The 15,475-nt window shown below is 51.6% G+C and overlaps 1 protein-coding gene across 1 annotated transcript in view; it reads left to right on the top strand.

Moving 5' to 3' along the window:
• Window positions 1-12,845, top strand: part of FRMPD3 (FERM and PDZ domain containing 3) — a 64,130-nt gene extending 51,285 nt beyond the window's left edge. Inside the window, 2 exon segments of the mRNA XM_022556753.2 lie at window positions 6,618-7,436; window positions 9,020-12,845. Coding sequence (XP_022412461.2) covers window positions 6,618-7,436; window positions 9,020-11,961 — 3,761 coding nt within the window. The 3' untranslated portion in view covers window positions 11,962-12,845.
• Window positions 12,846-15,475: the final 2,630 nt, after the last annotated feature.

Genomic DNA, 15,475 nt, shown 5'->3' with positions numbered 1-15,475 from the left:
CACAGTTTCAATTTCAGTGCTTGTGATTGGTCTGACCATATTTTCTATTTCTTGCTGATTCAGTCTTGGCAGGTTGTGTATTTCTAAGAATTTGTCTATTTCTTCCAGGTTGTCCATTTTATTGGCATAGAGTTGCTTGTAGTAATCTCTCATGATCCTTTGTATTTCTGCAGTGTCAGTTGTTCTCCTTTTTCATTTCTAATTCTATTGATTTGAGTCTTCTCCCTTTTTTTCTTGATGAGTCTGGCTAATGGTTTATCAATTTTGTTTATCTTCTCAAAGAACCAGCTTTTAGTTTTATTGACCTTTGCTATTGTTTCCTTCATTTCTTTTGCATTTATTTCTGATCTGATTTTTATGATTTCTTTCCTTCTGCTAACTTTGGGGTTTTTTTGTTCTTCTTTCTCTAATTGCTTTAGGTGCAAGGTTAGGTTGTTTATTCGAGATGTTTCCTGTTTCTTAAGGTGGGATTGTATTGCTATAAACTTCCCTCTTAGAACTGCTTTTGCTGCATCCCATAGGTTTTGGGTCGTCGTGTCTCCATTGTCATTTGTTTCTAGGTGTTTTTTCATTTCCTCTTTCATTTCTTCAGTGATCACTTCGTTATTAAGTAGTGTATTGTTTAGCCTCCATGTGTTGGTATTTTTTTCAGATCTTTTCATGTAATTGATATCTAGTCTCAGAGTGTTGTGGTCGGAAAAGATAGTTGATACAATTTCAATTTTCTTAAATTTACCAAGGCTTCATTTGTGATCCAAGATATGATCTATCCTGGGGAATGTTCCATGAGCACTTGAGAAAAATTTGTATTCTGTTGTTATTGGATGGAATGTCCTATAAATATCAATGAAGTCCATCTTGTTTAACGTATCAGTGAAAGCTTGTGTTTCCTTATTTATTTTCATTTTGGATGATCTGTCCATTAGTGAAAGTGGGGTGTTAAAGTCCCCTACTATGAATGTGTTACTGTTGATTTCCCCTTTTATGGCTGTTAGTATTTGCCTTATGTATTGAGGTGCTCCTATGTTAGGTGCATAAATATTTACAATTGTTATATCTTCTTCTTGGATCGATCCCTTGATCATTATGTAGTGTCCTTCTTTGTCTCTTCTAATCGTCTTTATTTTAAAGTCTACTTTGCCTGATATGAGAATTGCTACTCCAGCTTTCTTTTGGTTTCCATTTGCATGGAATATCTTTTTCCATCCCCTCACTTTCAGTCTGTATGTGTCTCTAGGTCTGAAGTGGGTCTCTTGTAAACAGCATATATATGGGTCTTGTTTTTGTATCCATTCAGCCAGTCTGTGTCTTTTGGTGGGAGCATTTAATCCATTTACATTTAAGGTAATTAATGTTCCTATTTTCTTAATTGTTTTGGGTTTGTTATTGTAGGTCTTTTCCTTCTCTTGTGTTTCTTGCCTAGAGAAGATCCTTTAGCATTTGTTGTAAAGCTGGTTTGGTGGTGCTGAACTCTCTCAGCTTTTGCTTGTCTGTAAAGGTTTTAATTTCTCCATGAAATCTGAATGAGATCCTTGCTGGGTAGAGTAATCTTGGTTGTAGGTTTTTCTCCTTCATCACTTTAAATATGTCCTCCCAGTCCCTTCTGGCTTGCAGAGTTTCTGCTTAAAGATCAGCTGTTAACCTTATGGGGATTCCCTTGTGTGTTATTTGTTGTTTTTCCCTTGCTGCTTTTAATATGTTTTCTTTGTATTTAATTTTTGGCAGTTTGATTAATATGTGTCTTGGTGTGTTTCTCCTTGGATTTATCCTGTATGGGACTCTCTGTGCTTCCTGGACTTAACTATTTCCTTTCCCATATTAGGGAAGTTTTCAACTATAATCTCTTCAAATATTTTCTCAGTCCCTTTCTTTTTCTCTTCTTCTTCTGGAACCCCTATAATTTGAATGTTGGTGCGTTTAATGTTGTCCCAAAGGTCTCTGAGACTGTCCTCAGTTCTTTTCATTCTTTTTTCTTTATTCTGCTCTGCAGTAGTTACTTCCACTATTTTATCTTCCAGGTCACTTGTCTGTTCCTTTGCCTCAGTTATTCTGCTATTGATCCCTTCTAGAGTATTTTTAATTTCATTTACTGTGTTGTTCATCGTTGTTTGTTTCATCTTTAGTTCTTCTAGGTCCTTGTTAAATGTTTCTTGCATTTTGTCTATTCTATTTCCAAGATTTTGGATCATCTTTACTATCATTACTCTGAATTCTTTTTCAGGTAGACTGCCTATTTCCTCTTCATTTTTAGGTCTGGTGGGTTTTTATCTTTCTCCTCCATCTGCTATGTGTTTTTCTTACTTCTCATTTTGCTTATCTTACTGTATTTGCGGTCTCCTTTTTGCAGGCTGCAGCTTCGTAGTTCCCGTTGTTTTTGGTGTCTGTCGCCAGTGGCTAAAGTTGGTTCAGTGGTTTGTGTAGGCTTCCTGGTGGAGGGGACTAGTGCCTGTGTTCTGGTGGATGAGGCTGGATCTTGTCTGTCTGGTGGGCAGGTCCACGTCTCGTGGTGTGTTTTGGGGTGTCTGTGGACTTATTATGATTTTAGGCAGCCTCTCTGCTAATGGGTGGGGTTGTGTTCCTGTGTTGCTAGTTGTTTGGCATAGGGTGTCCAGCACTGTAGCTTGCTGGTTGTTGAGTGAAGCTGGGTGTTGGTGTTGAGATGGAGATCTCTGGGAGGTTTTCGCCATTTGATATTATGTGGAGCTGGGGGGTCTCTTGTGGACCAGGGTCCTGAATTTGGCTCTCCCACCTCAGAGGCACAGCACTGACTCCTGGCTGCAGCACCAAGAGCCTTTCATCCACACGGCTCAGAATAAAAGGAGAAAAAGTAGAAAGAAAGAAAGAAAGAAAGAGGGCTTCCCTGGTGGCGCAGTGGTTGAGAGTCCGCCTGCCAATGCAGGGGACACGGGTTCGTGCCCTGGTCCGGGAAGATACCACATGGCGCGGAGTGGCTGGGCCTGTGAGCCATGGCCGCTGAGCCTGCACGTCTGGAGCCTGTACTCCACAATGGGAGAGGCCATAACAGTGAGAGGCCCGCATAATGCAAAAAAAAAAAGGAAGGAAGGAAGGAGGAAAGGGGATAAAAGAAAATAAAGTAAGGTAAAATAAAATAATTAAAATAAAAAAATAATTATTAAGAAAAAAATTTTTTTTAATTAAAAAAAAAAAGACAGACGGATAAAACCCTAGGACAAATGGTGAAAGCAAAGCTATACAGACAAAATCTCCCACAGAATCATACACATACACACAAAAAGAGGAAAAGGGGAAAAAATAATAAATCTTGCTCTCAAAGTCCACCTCCTCAATTTGGGATTATTTGTTGTCTATTCAGGTATTCCACAGATGCAGGGTACATCAAGTTGACTGTGGAGATTTAATTCCCTGCTCCTGTGGCTGCTGGGAGAGATCTCCCTTTCTCTTGTTTGTTCGCACAGCTCCTGGGGTTCAGCTTTGGATTTGGCCCTGCCTCTGTGTGTAGGTTGCCGGAGGGCGTCTGTTCTTCACTCAGACAGGATGGGGTTAAAGGAGCTGCTGATTTGGGGGCTCTGGCTCACTCAGGCCGCGGGGGGAGGAAAGGGCACGGAGTGGGGGGCGAGCCTGTGGTGGCAGAGGCAGCTGTGACACTGCACCAGCCTGAGGCATGCTGTGCGTTCTCCCAGGGGAGTTGTCCCTGGATTCCGGGACCCTGGCAGTGGCGGGCTGCACAAGCTCCCCGGAAGGGGGGTGTGGATAGTGAGCTGTGCTCGCACACAGGCTTCTTGGTGGCGGCGGCAGCAGCCTTAGCGTCTCATGCCCGTCTCTGGGGTCCGCTTTGTTAGCCGCGGCTCGCGCCCGTCTCTGGAGCTCCTTTAAGCAGCGCTCTTAATACCCTCTCCTTGTGCACCAGGAAACAAAGAGGAAAGGAAAAGTCTCTTGCCTCTTCGGCAGGTCCAGGCTTTTCCCCGGACTCCCTCCTGGGTAGCCATGGTGCACTAACCCCCTGCAGGCTGTGTTCACGCAACCAACCCCAGTCCCTGGGATCCGACCTCCGAAGCCCGAGCCTCAGCTGCCAGCCCCCACCCGTCCCGGCGGGTGAGCAGACAAGCCTCTTGAGTTGGTGAGTGCTGGTCGGCACCGATCCTCTGTGCGGAAATCTCTCCGCTTTGCCGTCCGCACTCCTGTTGCTGCGCTCTCCTCCGCGGCTCCGAAGCTTCCCCGCCTCCGCCACCCGCAGTCTCCACCTGCGAAGGAGCTTCTAGTGTGTGGGAACCTTTCCTCCTTCACAGCTCCCTCCCACTGGTGCTGGTTCCGTCCCTATTCATTTGTCTCAGTTTTTTCTTTTGCCCTACCCAGGTACGTGGGGGTTTCTTGCCTTTTGGGAGGTCTGAGGTCTTCTGCCAGCGTTCAGTAGGTGTTCTGTAGGAGCTGTTCCACGTGTAGATGTACTTCTGGTGTATCTGTGGGGAGGAAGGTGGTCTCCGCGTCTTGCTCTTCTGCCATCTTCCCCCTCTCTCTGTAGATTTCTATTAGGTCTAGTTGGTTTATAGTGCTGTTCAGGTCCTCTATTCCTTGTTGATCTTCTGCCTAGTTGCTCTATCCATTATTGAAAGTAGGGTATTGAAGTCTCCAACTATTGCAGTTGAGTTGTGTATTTCTTCTTTCAATTCAGTCAGGTTTTGCTTCATGTATTCCACGGCTCCATTGTTAAGTGACAGCACCATGCTTTTGTGATGACTGTAAGCACTAATAAAAAGCAACACTGACACATTGACCCTGTCCAGCTGGAATTTGAAGGGCATTTGAGATTTTTTTTTTCCCAGCATCTTAAGAATCATGATGAACTATAGGGTAATGGTTAAAAAGCATGGGCTTTGCATAAAAAGAAACGAAATTGAGTTATTTGTAGTGAGGTGGATGGACCTAGAGTCTGTCATACAGTGAAGTAAGTCAGAAAGAGAAAAACAAATACCGTATGCTAACACATATATATGGAATCTAAAAAAAAAAAAGGTCATAAAGAACCTAAGGGCAGGACAGGAGTAAAGACACAGACCTACTAGAGCATGGACTTGAGGATATGGGGAGGGGGAAGGGTAAGCTGTGACAAAGTGAGAGAGTGGCATGGACATGTATACACTACCAAACGTAAGGTAGATAGCTAGTGGGAAGCAGCCGCATAGCACAGGGAGATCAGCTCGGTGCTTTGTGACCACCTAGACGGGTGGGATAGGGAGGATGGGAGGGAGGGAGACGCGAGAGGGAAGAGATATGGGGACATATGTATGTGTATAACTGATTCACTTTGTTATAAAGCAGAAACTAACACACCACTGTAAAGCAATTATACTCCAATAAAGATGTTTAAGAAAAAAAAGAAACATGGGCTTTGTAGACCCTCAAACCTGGGCTCAAATCCAGACTGCCAGGGCATTCCCTGGCGGTCCAGTGGTTACGACTCTGTGCTTTCACTGCCAAGGGCCCAGGTTCAATCCCTGGTCGGGAAAGTAAGACCCCACAAGCCACGTGGCACGGCCAAGAAAAAAATAAAAAAGAATCCATACTGCCATTTACAACTCATGTGACCTTGTGTAAGTCACAAAACGAATGGATCAGTTTCTTTGTCTGTAAAATGGGGATATGATAGCACCTACCTCACTGGGTTGTTGTGAGGATTAAATAGGATCATGTTTATGACTTTAGCCTAAGTTAATGCCTGCCATCTGTCTGTCTGTCTGCTGATAGCAAAGGGAATTGGCATTGTCTGAGTATATTCTCACAGATAACATGGGAAGGGGTCCCCAAAACAGACTAAAAGAGAGAAACCAGAAAGAAAGCATTTGCTATGGATAATTCTCAGATGCACACACTTACCATCGTTAAAAACTTTTGACTAGAACATTTTGCCACATGTATGTAGAGCAGGCAGCCTAGCCCTGTATGAATACAGAGAAGTCCTATGATTTGAGGAGTTGACAAAAGTGCTCCCCCTACCCTCCTCCCACATCCCAGCGTATCCCTCATATGCTTTACACATTCAGATATACTGAATTTTACTAGTAGGGCTCTATTCTTTTAGGGCCCCCTCCATCGAAAATCCTCTTTGAAATACACACTCTTGGGATTGTACTAGCCTATTTTACACTTGCCCACTGAACCACTCCTAACCTGTCAGATTCATTTCCTTCTGCCTCAAGAGATCCAGCATAACACGAGTGTAACAGAGCACTGGGGGTGGTTCAGGTTCTGAACAGATTGGGGTTTGAGACAGGGACAGTTCCAGGGGGGACATAAAACAAACCTCACCCTACAGCTGACTCTCAGACCAGACATACCCGTGTAAGAGTCCAGCTGTGCCCAGATACCAAGGTGTTCACCCCCACCCCAGCCCATGCCTTTTCCCATTTCACAGGTGATGGGGCTATTAGCAGCCCAGGCCATTTGATTCCACTCACTTTACTTTCAGGGGCAGCAGCAGCGTGGCTGCCCCTTGCCCTCCTTTCTAGCAGCCAGATAATGCTCCCTCTCAGTACCTACCACCCAACTGGGCTCCAGAGACCCAGGCCCGAGACTCCAAGGAAACTCGGCCACAGTCCTCAGCACCAGGGCTCATGTGTTGATTCTCTTTCTGGGTTTAGATTACATGCACAGCGCCCACCGCCCTGTCACTGGGGGCCACCTGGGGAAAAAGGAGAGTAGTTATGTGGGCAGCATGGGCACCAGCCCCAGGAAGTCGAGCCGCTGCACGCCCCCGCCTGCCGACTCTGAGCTTGTCAGCTTTTGCTACCTCCACATGCGGGAACAAAGGAAGGATCAGGAAAGCCGGACAGATGTCAATGAGAACTTAATCTTCTTTGAGGAGACCAGGCCCCGGACCAAGTCTGACCCCACGTCCAAGAGTTCTGGCCAAGGTTATGTGATCCCTGTTGACTTTGATGCAGCTAGCCTAGACCATGAGCCTTGTGCCAGCAGGGCCCGGTCCTACACTTTGGACAATTCCCTTGGGGCTGAAGCCCTGAATTTCTACTGTGACTCTTGCAAAGCCAAACTCCAGGAGCAGCTGGGCCCTCGCAAAGGTGGGAGGTCTGGCTCCTCTCGTGACAATATGGTAGACTTGATGTCCCTCCCACCCCCCGGGAGTGAGGAGGAGGAAGAGGAGGAAGATGAGAGCACTTCGCTGTTGCCTTCCATTGCTGCCCCACCTCCTGGTTTCCGAGACAACAGTTCTGATGAAGAGGACCCCAAGCGCCGGGCCGTCCAGAGCCAGGAGCAAGGACGCCACCTGCGTGGGCTCCTGTACGATGAGATTCCGGTGACACTGATTGACAGCGTGCAGACCCGGACAGTCCGAGATCATGCCCAGGAGCTAGATGATGCCCTGGTGTCCACTCTGCAGGCTCTGGAAGCCCTGGCAGCCTCAGAGGATGGACCACACCCCCCAGCCCCTCAGACTGCAGGTAACAGCGCGTTCCTCCTCCCTCTTGCCTCCCTTTCCTTCTCCTGGCCAGGCAGACCCAGCAGGTGACATTTCTTCTTCCCAAGCAGAGGTCAAAGTCAGCGTGGTGTGTCAGGGCAGTGGATGGGCCAGAGACAGTTCAGGTAGGGTCGGGGGAGCGACGAAGCTGCGGCAGGGATCTACTGCTCAGCCCCCGCTAGAGCTCTGGCTCTCACCATTCCTATCGCTTTGGAAATGTCTTGCCGATGGACCCCAGGGATTGGGGCCGTGACAGCTACGGAGCCAGGCCAGGATGGAGGATCAGAGCAAGATTGTGAGACATATAGAAGACAGGCAAAGAACATCCAGCATGCATATGACTGGAAGAAAAACAAAATGACCAACTAACCACCTAGGGACCTGGGATCAGGGGAGCCAGGAGCCCTCACCGCTCAGGGCTGAGACCTTTATCCGCCTAAGAGCTTTGGCTCTCAGACGCATCCGAGTCCTGGCTTCTTCACCACTTTCAGTGTCACCTTTGCTTTGGCAAGGCACTTAACCCTCTCTGAGCCTCACTTTTGTCATCTTCAATGGATTTGAGAACAATAGTCCTATCACGTAGGGTTGTTGTGAGGATTAAATGAGATCGTTCATGCAAAGTACATAAACACTTCCTAGCACATAGTAAGGACTCTGTAAGTGGTAGCCACTATTATTGTTATTATTATTCGGTGGGCAAACTATACAGCATGCATGCTATTCCCTGTTATAGACCCACATACATCCATCTTGTAGACAAGCACGGATGTCAGACATGCACCCATAGTCACACATACATCCTTCCACACGCATATGCCTTCAAACAAAGAGGTCAGTGATACAGTGACAGGAAGGAAATAGGGAGGAATAAGGCATATGAGAAAGCCTGTGAGGCGAGGGCAAGTGTGGACAGAGAGGGTGAAGCAATTGGGGTCAGAGGGAGCCTCGCTGACCAGAGCGAGTACCTGCCTTTTCTGTATGTGAGCGCATCCTTGGTGTCGGGCAGCCCCCATGTGTTCGGCCCCCAGGCCTGGCATTTCTCTTTGCTCAGAGTCTGGAGCTCCAAGCACTGGCTGCTCCCAGGCTAGAGGCCCATGTGATAGCCAGAGAGAGGCCAAGCTCAGCTAAATGGCCTCAGCTGCAGGGACTGTAGGCAGGCCTGGCCAGATGAGGAGTGCCAGAGAGAGAGGGAGCTCTCTTTGCTGGCTCTCTTCAGGACAATTAACAAAAATTTCCTAGCTGTTGAATCTAAAAATAGTGATGATTAGCATGTTGTTTTGCCTGTGATCTGCATGTTAATTTGCCATCAAACTGCCCAGATCTTCTCTAGGCCTCTTTTGTTTCTCTTTCGGATTCCAGCCCTTCATCACCCCTCTCCCAGCTTGCCTTTCTTTGTCCCCTCCCCTCCCGACCTCCCACCCTCAGCCCTGCAGGCCCCCCAGGCCTGACTGGTTTTTTCCAGCTTGAAATCCTGCTGACTAACCTTGACCCTCATAGACTCTCTACATATGGTTGGAAAGGACTTGACACGAGTAAATGCTGCAGACCCTATCCCTGTCCCTCCAGGTCTGATTGTGCTGGCCACAATCACCCCTGAATCGTCGCTGGACTCGGGCCACGAAACCAACTCTTCGGAGCTCACGGACATGTCGGAGGTGATGTCAGCCATGAAGCAGCACCAGAATACCACCTACTTCCTGGCCCAGCATCTCAACAAGGACAGCCTCCTGGCCCGCAAGGACCTGCCCTTCCGGATCCAGAGCTGTGCAGCCCAGGCCGTTCTCACGGCCCCTTATTCTCTCGGGCGCCCGGATCCCAACCCATCCCTCCAGCCAGCTGTCACAGGCCAGAGTCCTGGCGCCCCTGGTGCTCGGAGGAAGGTGCCCCCGTCAGAGGCGCAGCCACAGAACGAGCGAACGTACGCCCTGGGTGTGCACCCAGCACTGTCCCCTCAGCTGAGTGAGCAGAAGAATCTGAGCCTGCTGTCCCCAGTTCCTGAGGACAAAGGGCCTGGCCACACTCGGGCGGGCCTAGAGATGTCACTGAGGGCGGCCACACCGTCCCTCAGTGAAGAGCAGGTCTCTGAGCTAAGGGAGAGCCTGCCCAAGGAGGTCAGGTTGAGCCCCAAGCTTATCCTGGACCCAAAGGGCAGTGTGACCCCAGCCATCATCTCGGCCGCCCTACAGCAGGTGGTTCATACTAAGAGTCTATCTGCCCCTGGTGGGGCCTTGGGGAGCCCCCCCAACAGTGGGGAGAGGTTAGAGGCCAGCATGGGGAGGTCAGAGGTCAGCATGGGAAGTCCAGAAGTTAGCATGATGAGCAGCAGTGCCAATAAGAATCTTAAGTTCAAAATGAGTCCCAGTGCTCCAGAGGCCTCACGGAATTCCCAGCCGCAGCTGAGCCCAGAAGTCTCTTCCGGCTCCAGAGCACCCACAGGCAGCCGAGCTGACAGCCTGTACCTCTCTTCACAAGAGGACAGGCTGCCTATTCAAAGTTTCCCTCCCCAAAGCTATCTTTCTCGAGTGAGTCGAGAGTCAGTGGGCAAGCAAGGTACCGGGGAGGTGGCGGGCAAGGGCGGGCCTGAGGGTGCTAAGCCTTCCCTGCACAAGCAGGGCACCGTCTCCGGCCAGGGGGAGAAGGGGCAGCTGGAGAGCACCCCCCAAAGCAGCAAGCTTGAAGACACCAGCCTGGTCCCCCGAGCCGGCTACCCCATGGTTCTGCAGAGCCCCAGCTGTCCGCCACGAGGCCAGAGCCCCAGCTGTCAGCAGCGAGGCCAGAGCCCGCTGAGGCCTCAGGCTGCCAGCCGGCAGGTGAGCACCATGCCCTCCAGAAAGATCGAAACGACCCTGGATGGAGCCCACTTGGCCTCCGAAGGCCCCACCAAGCCCAAATCGTCCCGGGGTCCTTTCCGGCTCCGCAACTTATTCTCTGCCACCTTCCCAACCCGCCAGAAGAAGGAGACCGATGAGCGGCAGGCCCAGCTGCAGAAGGTGAAGCAGTATGAGCTGGAGTTCCTTGAGGAACTTCTCAAGCCACCAAGCCAGGGGGAGCTGTCGGGCACCGAGTACCTGCAACCCCCAGCTCCAGGCCGCTGCAGCTGCCAGCTCCGCAGCAGCCCCGTGCAGCAGGGGCCCGGCATGTCCCGAGAGCAGAGGCGCAGCTGTGATTGCAAGCGCATGTGCCGGGGGGCCCGGCCTCAGGCCCCCCAGACGCCGGTGCCTGGCCTCCGGGGGAGGGAGAGGGACAGGGTCCCCCCGACCCAGAGGCAGCCAGAGGCCGGCCTAGGCTTGAGCCTCGGCAGCCCCACCAGTGTCCGGCGCATCCGCTCCACCAGCCTGGAATCCCGAGAGTGCCGATCGGACCCTGAGAGCGGGGTTTCATGCCTAACCACATGTGCCTCGGGGGGCGAGTGTCTAGGAGCTCCCAACTACAGGAAACTGATGCGCCGCTACAGCATCAGTGAGCTGGACCAGGGCGACAGGGCCTCGCTGACCTCGGACGTCTACCCGCACCCACCCCTGGGCATGCTGCCCAGGGAGGCCAAGGAGGTAGAGGCAGGCCTCCCCCTAGGCGTGGGTCCCAAAAGCATGTCGCTGGAATCCCCGACCCTGGGAGACCCCTCCTACGTCCACGTTGCCCCTGAGACCAAAGGCCCCAGACAGATGGCCGTGTTCTCACTGCCGGAAGAGGTGTACCGGAAGCCCGCGGAGCTGGACGAGGACAGCGAGAGTGGCAAGTGCTGCTCCATCCGCTACTGCTTCTACTACCGCAAGTGCGACATGGATGACACCAGCGATGGCAAGGACGAGCTCTCCTACTCCATCCCCATGAAGATCCTGCCCGGCATGAAGCTGGACGAACAGGTGGTGCCCGTGGTGAGCAGGACCCTGCAGGTGCTGGATGCCGCCACCTGCAGCAGCCCGGAGGCCTCCCGCACCCAGGAGATCGACCTGCGGGTGTCCACCTTCGAGGGGAGCCTGGCCAAGATCAATGCCCTGCGGGCCCATGCCTACGGCCTGCCTGACGGCTTCCTGGCCGCCCGGCTGGACACCAACGAGCTGCTGACGGTCCTGAGGCAGTGCGTGGCCAGCCCCGAGGCCCGCGCCCCCAAGCCCTACGTCTCCCAGATCTCTGAGTACAAGCTCGAGCTGGCTCTCAAGTTCAAGGAGCTCCGGGCCTCCTGCCGCCGCGTGGCCAACGTGGACAAGAGCCCCACTCACATGCTGGCGGCCATCACGGGCAGCTTCCAGGTGCTGAGCAGCCTCATTGAAACGTTCGTGCGGCTGGTGTTCATCGTGCGCTCTGAGGCCCAGCGCCAAGAGCTGCTGGCCAAGGTGGAAGAGGTGGTGAGGAACTACACCTTCCTGCTGCGCGCAGCCGAGGAGTCCACCGCCCGGAGCCTTAAGCAGCAGCAGCAGGCAGCAGCCGCGGGGCACACACCGGGCTCCCCCACTTCAGCGACTGTTATGAGCACATTCACCCGCTCCTTAAAAACCCTTATCAAGTAGGCCATCTGCTCGGGCCTGCCCCCCTTCCCCAACCGTGGCCCCAGGTTTGAGCTTTGTGGTCTTTGCATCTTGTGGTGAGTATAGGTGTCTGCTGGGCCAGTCAGGGTCCCAGAGCCCTCAGTCTCCAGGGAGTGACAGCTCCGTGCGTTGAGGCTGTCCCTGAGGGCTCCCGGCAACTGCCACCCTGGGTATCCTCAGCCCTTCCCTGGCCTCTGGGCGTCACTGTGAGGGCCAAGGCCCCCCCTCCCCCGTCACTACGCCAGCCGCAGATCTGTATAGCCTCTCTTCTCTAGGGCTGAGACGTGACGTCAGGTCCTCTTCCTGCTCCATCGTGGTAGCCGGAGGGAGGCGGGCCTGAAGCAGGGGGCCCGTGGGCCTTGAGCTCCTCTTGGCTCCTGTGCCCCTCTGGGGAGCAGTGGCAGTAGCAGCAGGCCACAGCGCCGAGCGAGCGGAGAGGCTCGGGCATGCAGTCCAGACGTGCCCACCCACCCTGGGCTCACACTAACTCGGCAGGAGCCACCCCAGAGGGCTTGTGCCCGGGTAGTGGGTCTGCAGAAAACAGCCGCGCTCAGCTGTTTGTGGCCGGCCCAGCAGGCTGGCGGCCTCAGGGAGCGCTCGCCCCCGGGCCCAGTAGCTCCACACCAGCCATCCCCAAAGTGCCCTGCCCCTCGCTGACAGGCAGGGCGACTCAGTCCACTAGGGAGCAAGCATCTGGGATCACCCCGCTCATTCTGGGTAAGGTACCTGGTGAACACGTCTGCCCTGGGGAGACCCAGCGCAGGCCTCAGAGCCCGCCTGGCCCAGCCCAGTGCAGGGGCTGTCGCTGCCGGCGTGCGGCTCCTCTCAACATCTCTCTACCAGACAGACTGTCCTTAGGAGTCCGACTTAGCTACAGATGGGGGGTGGGGGGTGGGGGGTGGGGGTGGGGGGGAGGGGCCAGGGGGGCTGTTGATGACTATATCTTAAACTTCTGGAAGCTAGCGTGATATGTTAACCCTGAGTATATGCTTTTGGCTGTGTATTGACCCTGTGGATTTGTCTCTCTAAGAAAAGAAGCTGAGCGCCTTACCTGGTGCAGTCCGGCACCTCTCTCTCTCTCTCTCTCTCTCTCTCTCTCTCTCTCTTTCTCTCCCCCCACTCCCCTGGAGTCATCTGGAAGGGAATCCACACTGTTTAGCATCCTCCTTGACACACATCTGCTGCCGTCACCGCCCCCACTACAACGTTCCTGGGAGTGAAGACACGGAGTCCCTACTAATTGCCCATTGTAGGGAACAAAGAAAGCCAATGTTTCTTCTGTATAGATTGCTTCTCATCCACCTCTCCATACCCCCCACTTCCCACAAGCTCGTGCCCTGTGTCTGCCTCTCTTTCATCATTCCGTGAGAGGCTCACGTGAAACCTTCCGTTCTTATGTGAGTTTTATAAAGATGTACACTGTGCTTAACCCGCACCCACCCTTGGTATCCCCGAGTGCGATAAAGGACCCCCTGAGTGGCGCTTCCTCCCGGCAAGGATTAGGGGAGCTCCTTCTGCAAAAGCCAGCCCCCTCTTCCTTGCCTCTCCTCCCACAGGACCAAGTTGTTTAATGGGCCAGAGATGCAGCCAGTGGGGAACCGTTGCCCCCCGCGACCACCGCGAGCCTGCCTGCTGATGTGGTCTGCCTCTTCTCCCAACATCTTGATCCTGCCCCTTCACCACTCAGGCCCCGCCTGTGTCATTCATTCCACCGCCATCCTTCACCTCTCCCTCGGCTTCACGGAGAGAACATATTTTCTAATGTCTGTATATAGTATATATACTACATAAAATATATAAATTCTATATATATACTAATTTATGTCTTGTTTTTCAAACAAGAATGATTAAATCTATTCATCTTACTATCCCAATAAGTCTTTGCAGTGCCTCTGTGTGGGTGTCCTTGTGTCCTTGAATTGTTGGTTGCTGGGTGCTCCCCCGGGCCTCTGCGCCCATCTACCTGGGCCCTGGTGGTTGAGGAGAGATGAGGATCCTGCTCCTCCCGCCTCCCCTTTGCCCGTCTTAGAAGTCTCCTGTTGGTCACGGGAGTTGGATACTGTCTACTCCTTTCTCTTGACCTTGGGTCCTTTGGCTCACCTGGCCACCATGGCTGTGACCTCAGAGCTGATGGGGTGGGCTGGGCACATAAAAACAATGTGCTGCTCAGCACCGGACAGCCTGGGAATTGGGAGATAGGGATTCAGGTCAGCTCTCAAGTTGCTTTGGGAAATGGGGCCTCTCCCTCTGAAACGTTCCCAGTCACCTCAGAACGTAGCTTGACTGCCTTGTAGCTCAGGCTAGCCAATCCCTTGCAATGGCCTCTGGCGATTTCTTGGGAGAGGGTATTTCCATACAACAGAAGCAGCAGGACCCTAAGCAGAGCTGACTTCTCCGGCTTTTCAGAGAGTTACCTAATGGTGGGTGATGATTCTATTTCTCCTGTTCTAGGTCCTTCTGGTAATCACAGGTCCTCTCTAGCCTATGAGATGCCTTTGTGCCAACTAGAAAAAGATTCTCCCTGTGGGACCTACCCACTGTGATGAATTAGAAAACAACAGCAACAACAACAACAAAAAACCAGTCCTTTGGGTGATGCTAGACCTGTGGGCACAGGTCTTGGTAATTTCAGCCCCACTTACTTTGATGGCCGGTTGTACAAACTATACAACCATTTACAGTAGCCCTGATGAGTAACTTCCTTCCACAGCTTGGGCACAGATGCTTTTTCTCATGTTTGCAAAAGTCGTGGCTAAAGTGGTTTGGGAGAGGGCAGACAGCAGAAGCAAGAAGAGCTAAAATTCTGCAGCCTGTGGAAGGAAAACCACATTCATAGAGAGACAAAGTGAAAAGGCAGAGGACTTCGTACCAGATGAAGGAACAAGATAAAACCCCAGAAAAACAATTAAATGGGGCTTCCCTGGTGGCGCAGCGGTTAAGAATCTGCCTACCAGTGCAGGGGACATGGGTTCGATCCCTGGTCCGGGAAGATCCCACATGCCAAGGAGCAACTAAGACCGTGTGCCACAACTACTGAGCCTGCGCTCTAGAGCCCACAAGCCACAACTACTGAAGCCCACGCGCCTAAAGCCCGTGCTCCGCAACAAGAGAAGCCACCTCAATGAGAAAGCCATGCACCACAATGAAGAGTAGCCCCCACTCACCGCAACTAGAGAAAGCCCGCATGCAGCAACGAAGACCCAATGCAGCCAAAAAAAAAAATACATACATTTATATTAAAAAAAACTTAAAAACAACTAAATGAAGTGGAGATACGCAACCTTCCAGAAAAAGAATTCAGAATAATGATAGTGAAGATGATACAGGACCTCGGAAAAAGAATGGAGGCAAGATCGAGAAGATGCAAGAAATGTTTAACAAAGACCTAGAATAATTAAAAAACAAACACCTAGAAGAATTAAAGAACAAACAAACAGATGAACAATACAATAACTGAAATGAAAACTACACTAGAAGGAATCAATAGCAGAATAAC

This window comes from Delphinapterus leucas, chromosome X (assembly GCF_059928025.1).
Source record: "Delphinapterus leucas isolate spDelLeu-1000000601 "Yukka" chromosome X, BTC_Dleu_Yukka2, whole genome shotgun sequence".
In the NCBI taxonomy this organism is placed as follows: Eukaryota; Metazoa; Chordata; class Mammalia; order Artiodactyla; family Monodontidae; genus Delphinapterus; species Delphinapterus leucas.
The sequence above is the reverse complement of the archived record's forward strand: the minus strand, read 5'-3'. Positions and strand labels throughout refer to the sequence as shown.